Source organism: Brachycentrus maculatus, unplaced genomic scaffold (assembly GCF_059751285.1).
Source record: "Brachycentrus maculatus isolate JH-2025_06_01 unplaced genomic scaffold, ASM5975128v1 h1tg000166l, whole genome shotgun sequence".
NCBI classification, from domain to species: Eukaryota; Metazoa; Arthropoda; class Insecta; order Trichoptera; family Brachycentridae; genus Brachycentrus; species Brachycentrus maculatus.
The window spans coordinates 1,271,556-1,293,218 of record NW_028280919.1 but is presented as its reverse complement, the minus strand read 5'-3'; the positions used below and the strand labels follow the sequence as shown (position 1 = coordinate 1,293,218).

The 21,663-nt window shown below is 31.5% G+C and overlaps 1 protein-coding gene and 1 non-coding gene across 2 annotated transcripts in view; both read right to left on the bottom strand.

Annotated features, from left to right (window-relative positions):
* Positions 1 to 887: 887 nt before the first annotated feature.
* On the bottom strand, positions 888 to 1,049 carry LOC148308423 (U1 spliceosomal RNA). The gene has a single exon (XR_015837685.1). It is a non-coding gene; the product is annotated as a U1 spliceosomal RNA (small nuclear RNA).
* A 3,508-nt stretch (positions 1,050 to 4,557) lies between these two features.
* Positions 4,558 to 21,663, bottom strand: part of LOC148308421 (TWiK family of potassium channels protein 7) — an 86,286-nt gene continuing 69,180 nt past the window's right edge. Inside the window, exon 8 of the mRNA XM_088261729.1 lies at positions 4,558 to 5,170. Coding sequence (XP_088117855.1) covers positions 5,003 to 5,170 — 168 coding nt within the window. The 3' untranslated portion in view covers positions 4,558 to 5,002. The remainder of the gene's footprint in view (positions 5,171 to 21,663) is intronic.

Genomic DNA, 21,663 nt, shown 5'->3' with positions numbered 1-21,663 from the left:
TCTCTTGTGTAAAAAAAATATGCCCAATAAACGTGATGCGTTCTCGAAATTTCCATTCTAGTTTATCTTTCGATTCGATAATCACCATTGGCAAACTGGTATTAATGTTATGTAAAATAAAATATGATATTATATACTTGTATGTCCGTGATTCGATATAACTGTTGATAATTGCATTCGCAGTGTATAGATGGCGCCACAATCTTTCCCAATACGCTTGCAAAAGTGCGCCTCTAGTAACTGTCAGTTTCCAAAGCTCTCTTTCTCCTTCTCCCTACATTATACCTTTTTTCTCTCTGGTGTAAAAATGTATCCAATAAACGTATTACGTTCATGTAATATCCATTCTCGTTTTTATTACAATTATCAAATCCCCACCTATGACGATTTACTTCAAAAACTATCGAAAAACCTTAAATTTATCGTTAATTTGGTGCAACAATGGCGTAATTACACTTTTAGAAATATATATAAAGCGACCGGGTCAGGAGTCGTAATAATCGTCGGGAATGTATGAGGAGATACATGAATATAGAAGACGCGAAGAATGTTTGCAAAGACAGAGTGGTGTGGCGTTCGATTCTCTCTGCCTACCCCTATGGGGAAGCGGCGTGATGGTTAGTTAGTTAGAAATATTGCCATTCAGACGTTTTAGCAACAGAAATGATGCCATTTTACTAAATTCTACAATGTCACTAAAATCAATTATGTCCATATTTCACCCAATGAAAATAGTCTTTCGGGCGATTTAGTAACATCGTTACGACGAAGAATAGCGGTGACAAATGAATGACTTGACCTATGAGTTTAAAGCCACCGACATAATTAATCACAGTTGAAGTGTTGGTACCCAAACTTCAAACTCCCTTCCTCTGACAAAGTTAAGAGCGGGACAGCGCGTACGCAGTCCCGACTACCAAAAATTACGCGCCCGAGTTATCCGCATTAGGGATAATCGCAAGGGTCAGCCCAACCGTAGTGCAATGGAAGAGCCTCGCCCTGGGGGAACCGCCGTGTTGATCACGGTATCCCCTACGCCAGGTAAGTATGCTTTGGCTCGGTATCGCCGGGCTATATAAGCGAGAGATAGAGCCGTAACACATGCCTGCTGCGAACGAATGTGGCGCTATCTTCCGTCAGTGCGGCAGAACTAAAAGTCATTTAGTTCTCTTGATAGATCGAAACTTGCACTGCATCGTTTGGTTTCTATATTGTTTTTCTTTTTGAATAACTACAAATACATACATGTATTTATGGATAGTTCACAGTATTTATTATAAGAGTATATTTCTTAGCTCTTCAGGTAATAAGAGCTTTTGGAATCCCTAACTAACTAACTAACCAGTTATATTATAAGAGTATCTTTCTTATCTCTTCAGGTAATAACAGCTTTTGGAATCCCTCAAGGTTTTAAATTAGGTCCTTACGCATTTTGTGAACAGTAATTGAAATTAATTTATTGATGCGCTAACTGTACCCAGCCACATGTTTCTGTGACTCACCATAATTGAATGGAAATGAAATAAAATAAAAAGTAAACATCGTTGATATGTTTGATTTCACAATGCTTGTGATCAATGACAATAATACACATTTATGAATCAACAGTTTGTATACATCGGTCTCTTTTGCTTCACTGCCGTGGGGTCGGAATGTATAGCTATCTTTCTCATTTTCTCTACGTTAAAACTTTCTTCTCTCTCGTGTAACGAAATGTGCCTAAAAACGGGACGCGTCCATAAAATTATGTTTTATAATGTATGTACTACATGAATTGCAGAGGCCTGCACAGTTCACCTCAAGGTTAGAAATAAATAAATAATAAAAAATGGTTTCATTAATTAATTCGGCAGTCACTTTGTGGTAAAATCTATCTATTTTTAATTTAAGTTTTACTTAGTAAATTACTAAGTAAAACTTTAAATTAAAAATGAATAAATAATGGTTTGATAAATTATACATACACTTTAGTTTCGAATAAATAATTTTCTTTTTATACATTGGAGAAAATTGATTAGTCAATACTTCAAAACAAACATGATGATATAAAAAAATACCATTGGAGAAATGTACTCTCTTACTATATTACTATAATGCAAAGGGGAAAAAATAACAATAAATAATTTTACAGTGATGTATTTATAAAATTATTTTATTAAATATTTATATGCAATTTTAATGATAATGAACGATACAAGTAAGTACATAATTGTTTGATATTAAATAAAGATTATAATACAATGCTAGTTTGCAATTTAAAAGCTTACAATTTGATATTGATTTGTGGATAGTTTGCACACCTTATGAATAACATATTCTAACTAACTAACTAACTAACTAACCATCACGCCGCTTCCCCGCAGGGGTAGGCAGAGAGAATCGAACGCCACACCACTCTGTCTTTGCAAACATTCTTTGCCTCTTCTACATTCATGCATCTCCTCATACATACCCGACGATTATTACGACTCCTGACCCGGCCGCTTTCAAGTATTTGACATACCTGATTGTGCCAAGTTTTCCTCGGTCGTCCTCTGCTTCTTTTTCCAACTACATTCGCCTCATAAATTTGCTTAACCGTTCTTTCTTCACTCATACGCTCCACTTGTCCAAACCATCTCAACACACCTTTCTTAATTTTATCGATAATGCTTATCTCAGCCTTCTTTCCTTATTTCATCATTCGAACATCTATCAAACATCGTTTTGCCACACATTCGTCTGAGGGATCGTGTTTCGACTGCATTCAGTCTGCTTTCATCCTTCTTTTGCCAACTCCATGCTTCGCTTCCATACATAAGGGTTGGAACCAGAACTCCATTGTGTACTGCCAGTTTAGCTTCCGCTGATAGATTTTTATTTGCTAAAACTGATTTTAGTGCACCATTCACTCTGTTCCCAGCGTTCACTCTCCTTTCTATGTCTTTATCAATCTTTCCATCCCTAGAAAACATCCATAGAATAACATATTCTAGATACACAATAACTATTATAAGGAGGTTTAAATTAATATCAATGATTTATATAAATTAAATTACTAGGTACATAAGTTTCTACAAATTATTATATACATTTTATTTTAAAATTTATGAATGGTTATAATAAAGAATGTGAGAAAATGAGTTAGTGTGATGTGTTTGCTTAAAATTTGTGGGTTTAATAATATTTGAGAGTGATGTTTTTGACTTGAAAAAAACATTTTTCTTTCATTTTATCAATCACATATTATAATATACTTATACAATATCAAATCTAAGTGGTCTAATTATGACTTTTATTCCTTACTGTGAGTGAAAAAATTAGTAATCTTATTATTTATGCGTAAACCAATAGTTTAATTCTAGCTCAAGTATCGTTTATCATATATAGAACTTAAACGATATGTTTTAATTTTAAAATTGTGCTACTTAATGCATAGTAAAATATCGCTTATTCTTACCTAAATTCGGCATTTTTAACCTTTGCCAACCTAACTATTGTTATTGGTATTATGCTAAATAATAATTTTCATGAATGTTTTATATAATTCAGAGATCTGTTCTGTAACATAATTTATTTAAATGACTTTTATTTGTGGTATAATATTTAAATGACTATCGCAGAATAGATTTCTGAATAATATCTCAGTTAACAAAGAGCTAGTGATTTTTCAACAGGTTTTTATCTCATGTACAATGTTGCTCTTTTTAACAATGAATAGGTGCTTTTTAACAATAATATTTTTAAACAATTAAAGGAATCAAAAAGGAGTATATACGTAGAATATTTTATTTTTAAGTATTTACATACTTATGAAAAATATATGATTATTTAAAATTTAATATACTGAACATAAAATAAAAATAGTTTGTCAAAAATCAAATTTCTATCATTAAACGGTGTATTTTTTGATATTTTTGCCGAATTTTTACAATTTTCACATTTTTTATCAAATATTCTCAAAATAAAATATGTTTTAGTAGTATGTTTTTCTATTGTAAAAATCATAATAAATTAAATATAGTGATAAATAAATGTATTATTGCATTGTCCTTTAAAACACACGCCTATTTTACGCTACTCCGTGTCAACAGAACATTTCCGGTGAAATGTGATAACTATAAATATGTCAGAATGTGCGTTTTTTTTAACTAATCTGTGCCTAAATTACTGTATGAAATGATGACATGTGGTGCAATAAGTATTCAGTTTTTAGTATAACAAAAAATGCCACTGCACAAATTAAGTTATTTTGTATTAGAAAATATTATATTAAACGATGAAATATCGCCCTTATAAGGGGCCTATAGGTCGTCGAAATATTTTTATCAAGTGTCAAATATCAATGGATTATGTCCAACTTTAAAAAATCTTTGTTAGCCTTTGACCAAAGCCAAGTGGAGTAACATAATAAGTAAGTAATAAGTACAGCAACAGATCAACACGGAGTTTGCCAATTAGTGAAGGCAAGGTGATCAATCCTGCCTTCCAGATTCTTCGATATAGAAGTGAAATTTACTTGATTGAAATACATATTGAAAAATTGTGAAGAAAAATAAATAAGTTTGCTTGAATCACAAATCGTGTATGTATTTACAGAAATATTCAATTGGTGATGAAATTCTGTGAAGTAAACAATAATGGAATAAAAAAAATAAAAAAGGAAATATGATATTTAACATTTTCAATACATTTTCATTATTCATTTACACTTCAGCTCCCCCTACAAGTTATAGTTTTATTTCCTTTTTTTGGGGATTTCTTAAACAGTTATATAATTATACATAGAAATGTGATTAGTTTTTAAAATATGAGAAAGTCATCGATTAAACTCTTTGATACATACATAATATACACTTAATTTGTATTAAACTCTCTCGAATATTGCTACTAGTAATTTACTATTTTAAATAAAATAAAAATTTACAAATTAATAATAAGCGAAAGTAAAAAAATCACATGATAAATCGTCGAAGCATTTTCACATATTTTAAAGCAGTGCTTTGTCGAAGCCCGTCTACGTTTACAATGATGTTTCGTATATGACTATCTGCACAAGGGGTGGTTGGGGCTGTTCCGGTGAAGGGGTAGCGAGATCCCTCAGCACAGCCTCCATGGCTGCCTCCCATTCCATTCTCCTTTGAGCAGATATCTCGGCAGATTTTCCAGGAGTCAAGCGAGGCATACTGACCTGGGAAGAAAAAAGGAAGAAAATATTAATTAATTATATTTTTTATCGATTTACGTAGCAGTACATTTTTGTCCGCCTCCGTAGTGTAATGGTCAGCATGCTCGGCTACCGTTCTAGAGGTCCCGCGATCGATTCCCAGGGGGTTTAATAAATATAAGTGATTTTTTCACTCTAATATTTATTCAATATTACACTGGACTGGTACCTGAAGTGGATTGGTGATCACCTTTCCTTCATGTGTAAACGATCGAGATAACACTGCGTTTATATGAAGCAGTGCCCTATGCACCATTGTGGTGCGGTAAGGGTTTATTATTATTATTAACAGTACATGTTTTCCTGTTTTACTTTTCTCTATCCTGATGCATTTTAACAATTTTTTTTGATACCTAAACATAGATGAAGAAAATAGATTGGTTCATGTGATAACTTTACACATTATATAACATTCACTACTCTATCCATGATTGATGACCACACCATTCAAATTTTAAAGTTTTATCTATGCTTGAATTGAAAAGTTCATATGTGTTACGTCATCGGTGACATATATGGTTGATATAAGAAAGTTTTACTAGCAAAACCCTTCAATAAATGTGTGAAAAATTCTTCCCAAATTATTTTACATCCTAGAAGATGTCTGAAGATACTTTTTTCAATTAAAAAAAAAACAATTTTTTTAGACCAGTTTTTATTTTATTTATGATATTTTTAGTCTATCCAAATTTCATTTTACAACGTATGGATTTGCTCCACTTAAGAAATTCAAAATGATCACTTAAACTAGCTAACGACAGGTCGTAAGCCCTGTAACTTGACCAGACTTCCACATTGTTCTTCATTTATGTTAATATATCAATAAAAATCGTGATAAAAATAACACTGACTGTTTTAAGACGATTAATTACCAACATCGCTTTCAGTTATAAAAAATAACTTTTAATGTTACTTATTGGTTCCTCAATCATTATTTTGTCTTTAAGGTTATATTTAGAGCTTGTTTCCCCTAAAATACACTATAAACTTTTATTAAATAAGCAGTTTTAACTAGCGTATATATTATTATTCCTCAAATATCAATCTTTAATTCAGTTATCATTAATTGTAGTCGGTTACGTTCATCACTTTTAAACTGTGATTATCTTCCACATAAGGACAGTCAAAATCATATGGTACACATAAATAATGGATCTCTTACTTTAAAATTCCACTATACTAATCTCTATTTTGTAATGTTCAGTAGCAACATGTGCTGATAAAATATCGCAATCATATAATACCACAAAACATACAAGTATTAAACATATGATATCTCTGAGGGTCTTAAAGTTAAAAATAACGTAAATATAATCATATCAAAGAGATGATAAAATATTTACTGAAATGCCAGTATTGAACCATATATATTTATTGGACAATACTGTTTTTTTTTTTTTTTTTTTTTTATTATTAGATTAAAACCAATATTTTTAGCTTTTCCACTTTTTTATTTGACCAGCGACCGGGTTTCGTCGTTACCGACATCACCAGTCTGATGATGTCGGTAACGACGAAACCCGGTCGCTGGTCAAATAAAAAAGTGGAAAAGCTAAAAATATTGGTTTTAATCTAATAATAAATTAAAAATGCAATTCCATCACGAAGTGTCAGTGGATAATATAAATCTATTAAAAAGGACAATACTGTGTCTGCTTCCGTAGTGTTTTGGTAAGCGGGTTTAGCTACCGAGCTGGAGGCGCCAGGTTCGATTCCCAGGGGATGTCAAATATTATTGTTTTTCGCTATAATGTTTATCCAATATTGTCCTGGACTGGTATCTGAAGCGTAGGATTAATCACATTGCTTTTGTAGTTGGGTAAACACCCGACTACGAAACTAACGTTGCAAGTTCGATTGATGTTTAATTGATTTGGGTGTTTGTGATGTATTTCAAATATGTATATCTTATCTGTCCTTACTATTCTACCTGCACACAAGTCTCTAAAAACAGAGGCCTTGTGGGTTATTCCTTAATAAAAAAATCAAAAAAATATTAATGAAAAATGGCCAGTTAAAATGAACACTCTGGGCGTTTGTACACTACACGGAATTTTACTGTCCGGCACTTCAGTTAAGATGATAAAACGGATGATTGGCTTGGATTGGCTTGTGCTTTTGTCTTTCTTTCTTTGGATCGGTGCGCTCGATCGGTACGTGATCACAGTGTGCTTAAATTCGATCACGCTAAACTGTTGTAGTCACTTTTTTTTAAACCTGGCGGTAAAATCCCGTGTAGTGCACAAGCGCTCTAATAAGTACTAAAGTATACTATACACTTTCTTCAAAAAATATCTTTAAACGTTTTCATTCCATGCAATTAACTGAAACTACGATAATATGATGATCAATCGTATATTTTTTTAATATTTTTCATCGTGCTGTGAATTAACTTCCAATATCTTTCGGGCATAATCACTTAGGTGCATACATGGATATTTTAATATGCTCATACATTTCAACTAATAATAAATCAATTTATCATAATTTCAAGAATGGCGATCGCAATTTGCAATAAAACTTCATATTCCTTCTCAGAAAGCGAATAAAGAAGTACGCAAACACATGTCGGTAGATCAAATCATATTCATACGAGGTGGTATTTGCGGAATGAAAAATATAAAGTAATAATACCCGCTGGTAAATCCGGTTGGATCGACGAGGGAAAAACAACATTTGATGGTTTATTTTGACCTTTAAGCAATAAATCTGTGCTTGCTGATTTAACTACCATTTCATCTCTTTAATATCGAATACATTAACCTCAAAAATAAATATAGTGTTGTGAAGTGGTCACTGTGCTCGGCTAATGCAACGTTTTATCGTTAAAATAGGTGTTTTAGTATCGGGCTACATTAAGATTAAAAGTTTAGAAGGGGTTTCTAGTAAGCATCATTATGTATACAATTTACATATTATCCTCTAGGGATTTGTATTTCTTCGACCTAAATTGCACAAATAAGCACGGGTACCCGATTGCAATTTTTTTATTTCTACCTTCTTTTTCTCCTCATGTAGAGAATAGGGCTACTCTTCTTCTAACTCTATTCCGCACCCAATGGTGCATAGGGCACTGCATCGTATTGACGCAGTGTTATCTTGATCGTTACTTACAAGAAGGCAAGATGATCACTCCTGCGCTTCAGGAATTAGTCCGGGGTAATATGAAATAAATATTATAGTGAAAAATCATCAATATTTATTTTCACCCCTCCTAGGAATCGATCCCAGGACCTCCAACACGGTAGCTAAACACGCTTACATAAGGAGTTCTTACCCTTGTTCATAGAATTATGAACATATGATTGAATACATATATTCCAGTCCAATACATATTATATTTATCTTTATTACAGACCTCGTCTGCCTCCGAAGAGAATGGTTAGATGGTTTGGCTACCGTGCTAGAGATCCCGAGTTCAATTCCCAGGGTTTTCTGTTTAAATGAAAGTGATTTTTTACTATTCATATACCTTTATTCAATACATGACCAATATTATAACACGAAAAAGCGTTTTACGTAAGGAGTTGTTTCGTTAAATAAATGAAACTACTTTCAGTCTCATTCTCTCAAAAAACTTTCTAGTAATTTGTTTATTCCAAAGTGGCGATACCAACCCTTATTTCGTACACTGGTTGTATTAAAATATACTAAGAAATAGCTCTGATAATAGAATGTAAAATACGAAATAGTTAATTAAAATTTGTTGGTGGTGAAAATATTATTAGCAAAAATCAGTAATGTAATTCGCTTGCGGAACGTTACACGTAAAGAAAATAAACAGCAACATGAAAAGTCTTGGTAAGATAATACAATAAAAATTGCCCGCTGCGTACCAACATTATATTTTTATATTTTCATTAGCTTTTGTAAGTAAATTTACATATTATCTTTTATTTTGCGTACAGGGAATAAAAAAAGGAGGACATGAAAAGAGTTATGAACGTGCTTTAGAGAATACAAAAATTTGGATAAATTTTAAGTGTCTGTGTTCTTATTCGTTTTTATTTAAAAATCTTGAGTATTAGAATAAAAATCAATGTCAATAATATTTTTACAGTCGTCAACGGATTAAAACAAAGAAAACTTAATCTTTTTTTTAAAGCAAGACACATAAGTCGTTTAAAAAAAATATCCGGATATTTTTTTTTTAATTTCTTGGTAATTTTTTTGTGTTTTTATAATTACATATCTACTATTTTATTCAACTTCTTATTCAAAATAAATGTTTATTTGAAGACTCCTTCATAAAAGGCAATATCTTCCAACCAACCTTAAAAAGATTAGTGATATTGGTCAATGTATTATTCATATATTCACATATTCACATATTCTTCTTCAATGTCGCACAGGGCGCTGCATGGTATTGATGCTGTGTTATCTTGATCGTTATTTACTTTAAGGCAATGTGATCATTCCTGCGGTTCAGGGACCAGTCCAGGGTAATATTGAATAAATATTAGAATATAAAATTACTTATATTTATTTTCACCCCCCTGGAAATCGAAACCGGGACTCCAGCACGGTAGCTAAGCACGCCAACCAATGCACCACTGAGGCGGACCACATATAGCCGTTTGAAATAAGAGGCCCGATTGTGCTTCCTAAAAATTGAGTAGTGTGGTTCTCAATCATGGATAGAATGGTGAATGTTACACGTATATAAAGTGATCACTTAACCTGCCTATGACAGATCATAAGCCCTGTAAATACTCAGACTTTTATATTCTTCTTTATTTACGTTGAGATGTCGAAATATAAAATAGCTTGTATGTGGAGAAAACCCAAATTCGGAAATAAGTATTTGGACACACTCAAAATGTTGTGAATAAATTTCATATATCGCTCACTCCTTTCAACAACGTCATATATCAAAAAATTGATTTTTCAGGATATCGTTTTTAAGGTTTAAGAATATAGTAAAATGTATTAAAAATAAATATCAAGCTCCTTATTAAACCTTTTTAGGTAAAACCTGAAGGTTTTTTTCTCCATTTGAAGAATATTTAGTTTTTTTTTTAAATAATTAAACAATACCTTTTCTTCTAAACGCAAAACAGCACTTTCTGCCCTATAGCCGGTAAATATTAAGTTAAAAATATGCCGCTTTTGCTGGGATATAGTACATTTTTCTGTGCATTCCGAAAACATGCACAACTGAAAATTAACGCTTTTTGATATATGATGTTGTTGAAAGGAGTGAACGAAATGCTTGTACCACCCATATAAGTTTGAAAGTGTGCACATTGTACACTAAACATCTACTTTAAAAAAAATTGTATCTGTATAAACATATATCCCTTTTTCCACTAGCACTAGTCATTTTCGTGACATTCTCCATTATTTAGGCACCCAACCTTTCGCATGGGCATGGTTATAAATTTTCCAATAATAATTTTATCACTTTTCCGTTGTATAAGTCTACTTTAAATGTTTTGAATAAATTTGCTAAAGGATAAGTGACATTTTTACGTGTCGAAGAATTCCTTTTCTCGATATAAACTCGTACAAAGCGTTCGCATGTCATGACCGATTACAATTCAATGGGTGCTGATAAATGTATAGAGAAATATTCCTAGAATAGAGTCTGACAGATCACGCCATTTTTATCTATAAACATTATTTATTGGTGGGACTCGATACCAAACCATGAACTGAATATTTTTGCCAAATTTTACTCATATATAATCATTGAAGCACTACTATAATTACTCTTAAATTTACCAGTAAGCTTTTTTTAAAGTAATAAAATCGTTCTAATTTATATCATTCCTGTTTTCGACTTATTTTGGGTCAACCAAAAACGCAAGTGATTAACATTTGATGTAAGTAAGTATGTTTAGTGTGAATAAGATCCAATTATTAAGGATTAGAAAAATAATAAAATTACAAGAAATTTCCTGTTACGTAATTTTCATTAATGAAAACAAAATATCTGAAATTGAGAACTTTTATAATTTTATTAGAAATCATTTACATAACAACATTTTGAGTGTGTCCAAATACTATAGATTCGAATTATCTCCAATTAGGAGATATGTTTTGTATTATTTTTTGACATCTCAACATAGATGAAGATGAAAAAGTCAGTGAATTCAAGCACTATGTTTCGAATTTGAACAATATATCTATACAGAGATTCCAAGAATTTGCGTTGTGTGGTTGTCAATCATGGGTAGAATTGGTGAATGTTACACGTGTGTAAAGTGATCACTCAAACCAGCCTATGATTGTCGTAAGCCCCGTAAATGTACAGACTTCTTTATTCTTCTTCATCTATGTTTACATAAAAAATAATAATAAAAAATAATATGAGAAATAATAACGTTAATATGGTTGATTACCCCTTACTGGTCCAAGTCGAATCTCATTCGACATCGATTTTTTCCTCTTAGGTCCCATGTTGGATGTTATTCGACATTTTTTTCATCATTAGTATTATTCATTTAAATTCCAAGCTTACATTTTTATCACTCGTATCTATTACAACAGTATGTGGAGCAGAGGACAAAGGATTTTTTCCAATTTGAATGTAACTATCTATCTAGATTTTTTTTTAATTTTGGGGGACTGGAAAGGGTTACTCTCTGTTCTTCCCTATCATGCAACGTTTAAAGATTTTTGTAATAATATCAAAGTTCTAAAGTAGTAAAAAGAAAGGGTTAGTATTTTACTGCTTGGTCAGTTTAAAAGATTCCATAATCACTCACGAAACGTGTGGTACATTCTGATAAAGCAGATCCTAATAAATCCCACGAAATCCCTCAACTTGGTTCAATAAATTTTCTCCAGAAAACTGGCGTTGTCTACTTTATTACTTAAACTTATGTACAGGCTGTATAACAAATATCTCTACCCCTTTCGTTCTCGCGTGAACAAAGGCAAATAGAAAGCGACAGAGCTTTGTAAATACTGTTATTGTATTCTGCTCCTCCGAGAAATAAGGCAGTTGACAATTACCTAAATCTAATAACAATTTAAGAGTAACAAGTATTTAGAAAATATATTTACATATCTATGTAAATCTCTCATCTGAGAGTACTACGAAAAAAGGAAGAAAATAAATTCTACCATTTTTATTTTTATTTTCAAAATTTAAAACAAAAATATCTCCTATTATTTTTGACATCTCAACATAGATGAAGAAGAATATGAAAGTCTGGGCATTTACGGGGCTTACGACCGCCATAGGCTGGTTTAATTGATCACTTTACACACGTGTAACATTCACCAATTCTACCCATAATTGAAAACCACACTACTCAAATTCTTGGAAGTTCTATATACGAGTATATGATCTAATTTCAAAAAATATTCTAGATTTTCCTTCATCTTTGTTGAGATGCCAAAAAATTATAACACAAATAACTCCTATAATTGGAGATAACTCAGATTTGTGAACAAGTATTTGGACACACTCGAAATATTATAAAAATATCGCCCTTTGGGTAAGAAGTACTTTATCTTCCCCTTTCCTTATCCGCATCAAATGGTGCATAGAAAACTATATCGTATTGACGTAGTGTTATCTTGATAGGTACTTACACGAAGTCAAGTTGATCGAACCTGCGATTCAGGTACCAGTCCAAGGTAATATCAAATAAATTTTATTGTGAAAGGTCTTTTTTTTAACCTCCCTTGGTATACAAACCCAAGATCTCTAGCACGGTAGCTAAACGCGATAACCACTAGGCAAACGTTTTATTATATTCTATTTGTTTGGGAGGGTATTACTTATTTGGGGAGGTTTCTTTTTAATAATGATTGAACTAAGTGCATTTTGAATTGTGGGTGAATCATTTTTAAATCGTACAATTAGAATTACTTTTGAAAAAATCTTATACTTCGTGGCAAATTTTTACAATCTTCGGAAAAATTAATCACAAACTTTATTTTTGAACAATTTTATTTGTTATTATTGCACAAAGTATTTGTGGAATCTGGTTGGAAAAGAAATAATTAAATAAACTGGTGAAAAACCAAATTTGTCTTATTTTTATCAGTCATTTAGTTTGACACGGATTCGATTTTTCGATTGCATGGTCAACATACAATTAAAAACGTATATGAATATATCGTGGTGGGGTAAATGGAGCATAAAATATGAATATATTTGGGATAAAACACTGATCCATGATAAAACACTTCTATAACGATCGTAAATAAATCACACATGTTTTGGCGTGAAATTGGGCTATTGGAGATATTTTTTACCCTACCACGATTTGTTCATTAACGTAAGTGTCGGAAATTTCTACTACGGTCGTGATTCTCAACATGACGTCACGTGAAATTCCAATATTTGCATAATGTAAATGATTGCAATCTAAAATGCAGTTTGCTGGTTCACGACGACATAATAATACACATACATGTGTATAAATTTATTGTGGGCATTGCATTTTATACAAGCAGTGTTATATTGTTCCTTAAATGCATGAAAGAAAGGTGATCAGCCCTGCCTTTCATTTTCAATTCAGGATAATATTAGAGTGAAAAATCATTTTTTATTTCCATTCCCATAGGAATCGAACCGAGGACCTCTATCACGGTAGCCAAACGCGATTGCAAATGATTGCAAATGAAACTATACTACAGAGGCGAACGCAAACATATACATATATGTATTTTGTTATGTCTCATGTGTTACCTATGGCTTGCTCCTTAGAAGTAAGTAATACATAAACAAATTCCAACCGATCAAAAAACTATGGACAGAATGATTTTTATTATCCTTTTGATCATCGGAATAATCGGCGTGTATGTATGGGAAGAAAAATTAATGTGGCAGAAGCGAAGATTGTGTGTAAAGACAGATTGGTGTGACGTTCTATTCTCCCTGCCTACCCCTGCGGAAAAGCGGCGTGTTGATTAGATAGTTTTTGGTTTTAAATATAGGAAGATAGCACTGAAATTTTATGTGTTAACCCTAAAATGTTTTCAATGATTAGGAAAGTGAATTAAAAGTGGTAAGACCAAAAAAGACATATTACCAATTGATCGGACGTCAAACTATTGTATTTCAGAAGTTTCCCAAAAATATTGAAAGAGAGTACATTTTTCACAAAAAAAAACTTCATCGTAAAGTAGCCCAAATTATTTTATAGAGAAAAAGAAAATTACTGATGAAGGAAGTTTTTTGATGGAATTTTTTAAAGTGGTCCCTTATGACAGCAGCAAAGTGACAGACCATGTTCAAATAGATCAGCGAATATATTAGTAAGGTATAAGATAGACGCACTGAGATTTTAAAGAATATTTTAAATTTTGAAAAGTGATTTTGCGCTGCTTAAAAGTGAAGGAAGCATTTTTAAAACAGAGGGAAGAGAGATTTTCATACTTTTATTATGAAAACAAAACTTGGAACACTTGGATTTTTTTTAACTACGTATACCAAATGGTTATAAAAGTATTGTATATATGTATATAAATGTAATATTTTTGCAATGCAAACGTATTAAAAATTATTAATTTTTTTGTCTTACTTTTTTTTTAACCCATATCCGCAGCTTTGATCAAATAACACTGCATATTTTACTTTTATTTTAAACTTATTTTAAACTTTTTATTTTAAACTTATGTCATAACTAGTAGGATAGGTACTTAAATTTTACAATTCAATAAACTTTCTATCCAATAAATGAGTAGCCAAATGCTTTTTTCACAAATTATTATTTCAGTTTTTTAAATATTCCAATGATCAAATATTGACAAAATACACATAAAAAATTGTAGACCCGTAAAACGAATAGAGTTAAATTTATTTTCTTTAATACTATTTTGTGGTATTTAGATTTATCTCTTAATTCTTAAACATGATCGTCTTAAAAAATTTACCGATTTTTTTGTTGGTAACTTAACCTATTTTTCTCGTTTTTTCCACCCACGTTTTCCTTGACTATTATGTTCACTTGTTAAAGCTATGGGCTATACAAGTTTCGCTTCGTACTTTATATCCGCAATGACGTATTTCTAACAGAATGGTGCTTGGTCGTAACTTTAGTTACTGTTTTAAAGGACCGACTAATTAACTTATAATCACACCCTTTTTCCGAAGGATTCTACGGAAGTCGTGTATTGCTTTATGTGTGGAATTAGCTTCTTCTACATCCAACTACTAACTAACTAACCATCACGCCGCTTCCCCGCAGGGGTAGGCAGAGAGAATAGAGCGCCACACCACTCTGTCCTTGGAAACATTCTTCGCCTCTTCCACGTTCATGCATCTCCTCATACATACCCGCCGATTGTTACGACTCCTAACCTGACCACTTTCAAGTATTTGGCATACCTGATCGTGCCATGTTTTTCTCGGTCTTCCTCTGCTTCTTTTCCCGATAACATTCGCCTCATAAATTTGTTTTACCGTTCTTTCCTCACTCATCCGTTCTACATGTCCAAACCATCTCAACACACCTTCTACATCCATCCAAGTTCTAATCAATTATTCATCCTCGATAATCGATTGTTGTTTTTAACTGCTGAAATCGCCATCAAATTTGTTTTCTGAGTTCGATTCAGCTGGTCATTATACTAATTAGGAGAGATCTTGTTTAAAAATATATGTGAATTAGATTTTAATATCAGTTCGTTAGGACTTACCAATTTCGTATTATTATAAGACTAAATTTAAAATATAAAATACTTCAAACTAATGAATGATAAAAAAATGTATTGTAAAAATAAAATACTTGGGAGTGGATAAGGTACATAAGAATTATATCGATATATTTAAAGAAAATAAAGTAGGTTTGTTCATTATCTTCAATGTTCTTAAGTTATTCACCGTTTGTTTTGAATTTTTGACACAACGTTGCCTTTAAATACGCGACTGTTTTTATCTGTCTACAAAATATAAATAATAATAAGGTAGATAATGCTTTTCTGAAGAAAAACAATGAGCAATGGCAGCGCCATCTGTTGAACATAACAGTAACACACGCAATACTTAACATTGTTAATGGCGGATAGCCTACTTCTTGACAACTGCTTTCAGTTATTTTCAATGTTTTCGATTGTATTCTTGGTTCATAGATTTTAATATATCTTCTTAGCTTCACAAGCATTGCGACATTAGAAATGTATGCTTTCTATTTATTTATTTTCCATTTTATCATACTGAGTCACAGCAACGAATGGCTGGGCACAGATAGTTCAGTAATAAAAACTTTTCTAATATAAATTGTAACCAGTATTCGCAGTCGGTCTCTACATCCGTACGAGGAAATCCATGCATACGTAATTTCCCAATCACCCTACTGTTCATACTTTAGACTTGGGATTCAAACATGTGAAGTAACTTCAACATGCCTCGTTAAACTACAAACATATTGCTTTTTGGGTCTTAGCCTAAAGGACAAACAGTTTACCGGTTTCTAAGCAAAACAGTAAAAGCAAAGGCAATCTCTGACTCAAACTTACACTGCTGAATTTTAAATTAGATGCTCAGAGTTTGTTTGTAATTTTTTTGCTGATAAAATTTCACCAAAATGAGGAACCTTATTTAAGTCAGTTTGCCCGCGGATCAGTCTTAGTAAATCCCTGCTTTAAATAACAGAAGATTATATATTACGTCATAAACCAGGGATGAAAAATTCGTGGCCAGGGGTCGTTCTGTGCAGCCAACTCAATCTTAAAAATCTCAAATTTATTTGGCAGAAAGAAAAATGAAAACCTTTTTTTTTATCACATAAAGATAATTGCTTTGTCCGCCTCCGAAGTGTAATAGTCTGCTACCGTTCTGGAGGTCCCTGGTTCGATTCCCAGGGGGGGGGGTCAAATAAATATAAGTGATTTTTTCACTCTAATATTTATTTATTATTACCCTGGACTGGTACCTGAAGCGGAGGGCTAATCACCTTTCCTTTGTGTGTTAACGATCAAGATAACACTGTGTTTATATAATGCAGTGCTCTATGCACCATTGGGGTGCGGTTAAGGGTTTGAATTGAATTAAGTTTTACGCATGTCTGTAGTACCAACAATTTTCTGGAAGAGATTTAGTATTATGTATCTGAATAATACTACATATGATTTCGGTTTATATGGATATAGTATAGTTAGTTTGCTTCTATAATGATTTTACTGATAAAGAGATGGTGGATATAAAAAATTCTAAAATGGTAATATATAAAAGTGATGAAATTAATACATTTGTTTTAATTAATATCGTATTTTAAATATTGACTAAAATTATATGCAAAAATATATTTTTTCTTGAATGACAACATACAGGCACACGTCGTACGTTTAGTTTTTAGCTATACATAATTTATTATTGTGTTATTCTCCTATTATAGTAATGTAACTAGCATCAAACGGAGCATAGGGCACGCTTCGAATTGACGTTTGTTTTTTTTCTTGATCGTTTCTTACATGAAGGCAAGATGATCCATACTGCGCTTCAGATACAATCCAAGGGTGATATTAATTAGAAAAAAAACACTATTTTTTACCCCCTATGGGGATTGAACAGGGCGCTTTCAGCACGGTAGCTAAACGTGCTAACCATTACACTACGAAGGCGGACATTATATATTTGAACTATTTAAATATCTTTATGGATCTAGTGCGCGAATGAATTACCGTTTAAGTAATCAATTGCAAAAATTAACACTACATTCATACAATGCAGTGCCCTTTGCATCATTAGGTAGGAATAAGAGTTTGGAGATGGAGGAATATTGATGCTTTTAAGATAGGTACCATCGTGCTATGTATTCAATATTTTTATTCGTTCACTCTTCCGTATTTCCTTCAAAGGACATTATATTTCTTCTTATTTTATCTCTTTGACATATTCTGAATCGTATTTATATTTTACGATGTTCAAGAACGATAGTATATTTATTTCCATAATGAGATTAAAAATATGGAAATTTTACAATGTAATACATGAAAGCACATTTGCTTATCTTGCAAACACACAAACTTTCTATCTGCGACCGCGAAATACATTTAAAAAAGATAAGATCGTACTATACAATTTCTGCCTTCGTAGTGTAATGGTCAGCACACTCGGCTACCGTTCTATCCCGTTACAATTCCCAGAGGGGGTCAAATAAATATAAGTGATTAATCCACTGTAATAATTATTCAATATTACCCTGTAAGTGGAGAGCTGATACCTTTCCTTCATGTGTTAACGATCAAGATAACACTGCGTTTATATGTGTGATGCAGTGCCCTATGCACCATCGGGTGCGGATGAGGGTTGAACAATAACAACAATATCGAGATATGTATTATTTTATACATTTTGACATCTCAACATGAAGAAGAATATGAGGCTCTTGTTTTATGACCTATGATAGGCTGGTTATAGTGATCACTTTACACACATGCAAAATCCACGAATTCTACCCATGATTGACAGCCACACATTGATCAATTTCTTGACACATTACATGTGAGTTCACAACAGCCGTCTATCTTGGATTAAGGAAACCCTTTATTAAGCAGAGAATATTTTATTTGAATGCAAGATCCGCATTATATGTTTGCATATCGAGAACCGCCTGAAATCATTATTTAAAAAAAATTATTCAACCCCCCCTGAGAAAATACCTTGATATTTTAATACAAAAATATTGATTATCAAGGCAGTGAAAATGCGTATTACCTGTATAGATCCAATCAGCCCTCTAAAAGCTAGTAATAGATTCGTTTTACTCGAAGATTTATAACTTAACTTGTTTTATATTACGAATTGAAAGGATCTTTTTAGTTTAGGAACGATTACATTAATAATTCACGACATGTAATAGTTTCAGGTTAAATTATTAGCACTAGCATTTCACTTAGGAATGGTATGAAAGCTAAATATATTATGTATATCACACACCGCTCTAGGAACAAGGATAAACGGTGCCGTAAAAAAACACGACTACCAGTAAATCGCAGAGTGTAAGAGTATGGAAATAATAACACTTGTTAGACACGCTTGTCTCTATATTTTCCAATTTAGGCTTTATGTGCTTAGATTATTTATTTATACATAGATACTCTTTGGAATAAATTACGTTTACATCACTTTTAGCGGTTTATTTTCTAATTAATATCGACAATCTAGCGACACGGTAAAGTTTTTCACTATTTTATTTAGTAAATTTTTACTCTTTTTATAATGAATAAAAAAATCTCTAAATAAATTAAGATCTGTCATAACGCCTGGCGAAAGAAATACAACAATACTCGAAATAACTCAAATACAAATTAATTTTAAAAGTCAAGAAGAGAGACGGTGAAAATCTACGCTTATACAGGTTTTCACATCGTCAAATTGGACGTTTTACAAACCAAATTGGACGGCTCTGAGAGTTGTATCTTACCTTTACGGCTGAGAGACGGTCGTCACTATAAACATGATTTTTTTAGAATATTCATTCAATTTTTATTTTGTATTTTAGAATATATTTACAACTTTATAATTTTTTAAACTCATTATTTTTCAATAACTCTTTTTTTTAAATCATAAATTAATCATATAAATTGTGTTCCGATTTGATGTCTGTTGGGCTTTAATATCTTTTATATCATATTCTTCCAGTAACCTTTATATAAAACGTGTACTTACTCACACACGATACATTTGAAAGATTTTTGTTGAATAAAATAATGTATTTTCTATAAATAACACGTGAATATCGTAAAATACAACAAAATACTCGTATATGAAAGTGAAATTTTAATCATGGTTACTTCTTAATTTCCCAAGCCTATTTTCATTCGTGTTGGGGTATAATTTATTCAGCAAATTCTTCTACACAAACCCAGTTCAGTTGGGCACGCTTAGTTATGTCATAACGTAAGGTTTAGCTGTAATAATGTTATATGACCGGGACACATCGTTTAAATTCTCAACCTGAGGCCAAAGTCACGCGAGTTTATTTCTTATTAGGAACTTTAAAATGGAATACTGCACCAAACATCGTGATTAATAATTTATTATTATTGCGGGAGATGTTTTAATTTTTGTTTTTAAAATATAACACCCGCATTCGCTACGGTTAACGTGAATTATATCTAGTTTTCGTTAACCTTCCCTTCCTGGTGTTGTGTACCTAGTACACATTGATTCTTATAACCATATCTCTTTAAATATAATCAATGCAAGGCTAAGTTTTTAGTTATTCCTCCATAACATATTTACGCATTGATTTAAAAAATAATGTTAAGTTTAATATATAGTTAATATATACATTTATATATATATATATGTATGTAATAAAATAACTAGATACCTACCTATACATTTTATTAAGTACTTACAAAAAGTACCTACATAAAACAGTTCTACCACCAGATGCCGCATGCGTCGCTCACAATAAAACAAAAGACTTCCGATAATATTATTAACTGTCAAAAGTCAGATAGATAGATAGATAGATAGATATAAAAATTATTATAAAGATAAATTAAGAATAAACTTTAATTACAAAGCAACACATTGTTTATTTTATTATTATACACCCACTTTAAATATTATTTACACCCAATTTATAAAGAAAAATATTACCACGTTATAAAACGACAATTTTGTTAATTGGAAATGGATTATGAAACATTAGATGTATTAAAACAATTACTACAATATGTTCGGAATGAGAGAGAAAAATTAGAAGATGATCAAAGAAAACGATTAGAAGATAATCAAAGAAGACGTGGAAATTTAAGAACTAGTGATAAAATTAAAAATAAAAATCATGTGAAAAAAATTTCTACAAAATATAAAATAAAATATACTCCAGAAAAGAAGAATTTCGAAGCAGATTGTGTGAGCAGGAATCCAGTATTAGAATCGAAGGAAAATGCAAATGAACAATTAAAAGTTGTAAATTTGGTTAAATTAGAAGATATTTTAAAAGATCAGAATAAAAATGAAGACATACAAATAACACAGAAACAGTGCTTGAAAAATGAAAATAAAAATAAAGTAGAAAAAACTTCTACGAAAGATAAAATAAAATATACTCCAGGAAAGAAGAATTTAGAAGTAGATTGTCTAAGCAGGAATCCAGTATTAAAATCGAATGAAAATGCAGATGAACAATTAAAAGTTGTAAATTTGGTTAAATTAGAAGATAATTTAAAAGATCAGAATAAAAATAAAGACATACAAAAAACACAGAAACAGTGCTTGAAAAATGAAAATAAAAATAAAGTAGAAAAAACTTCTACGAAAGATAAAATAAAATATACTCCAGGAAAGAAGAATTTAGAAGTAGATTGTCTAAGCAGGAATCCAGTTTTAGAATCGAATGAAAATGCAGATGAACAATTAAAAGTTGTACATTTGGTTATATTAGAAGATACTTTAAGAGATCTGAATAAAAATGAAGGAATTCAAAAGAAAAAAACAAATGGATTGAAAAAAACTGTGTCTACTTTAAAAGGGTCAAGAAGAAAAAAAAAATACAAAAAAAGAAAGAAAAAAAAGAACGGAAAAAAGAAAGAAA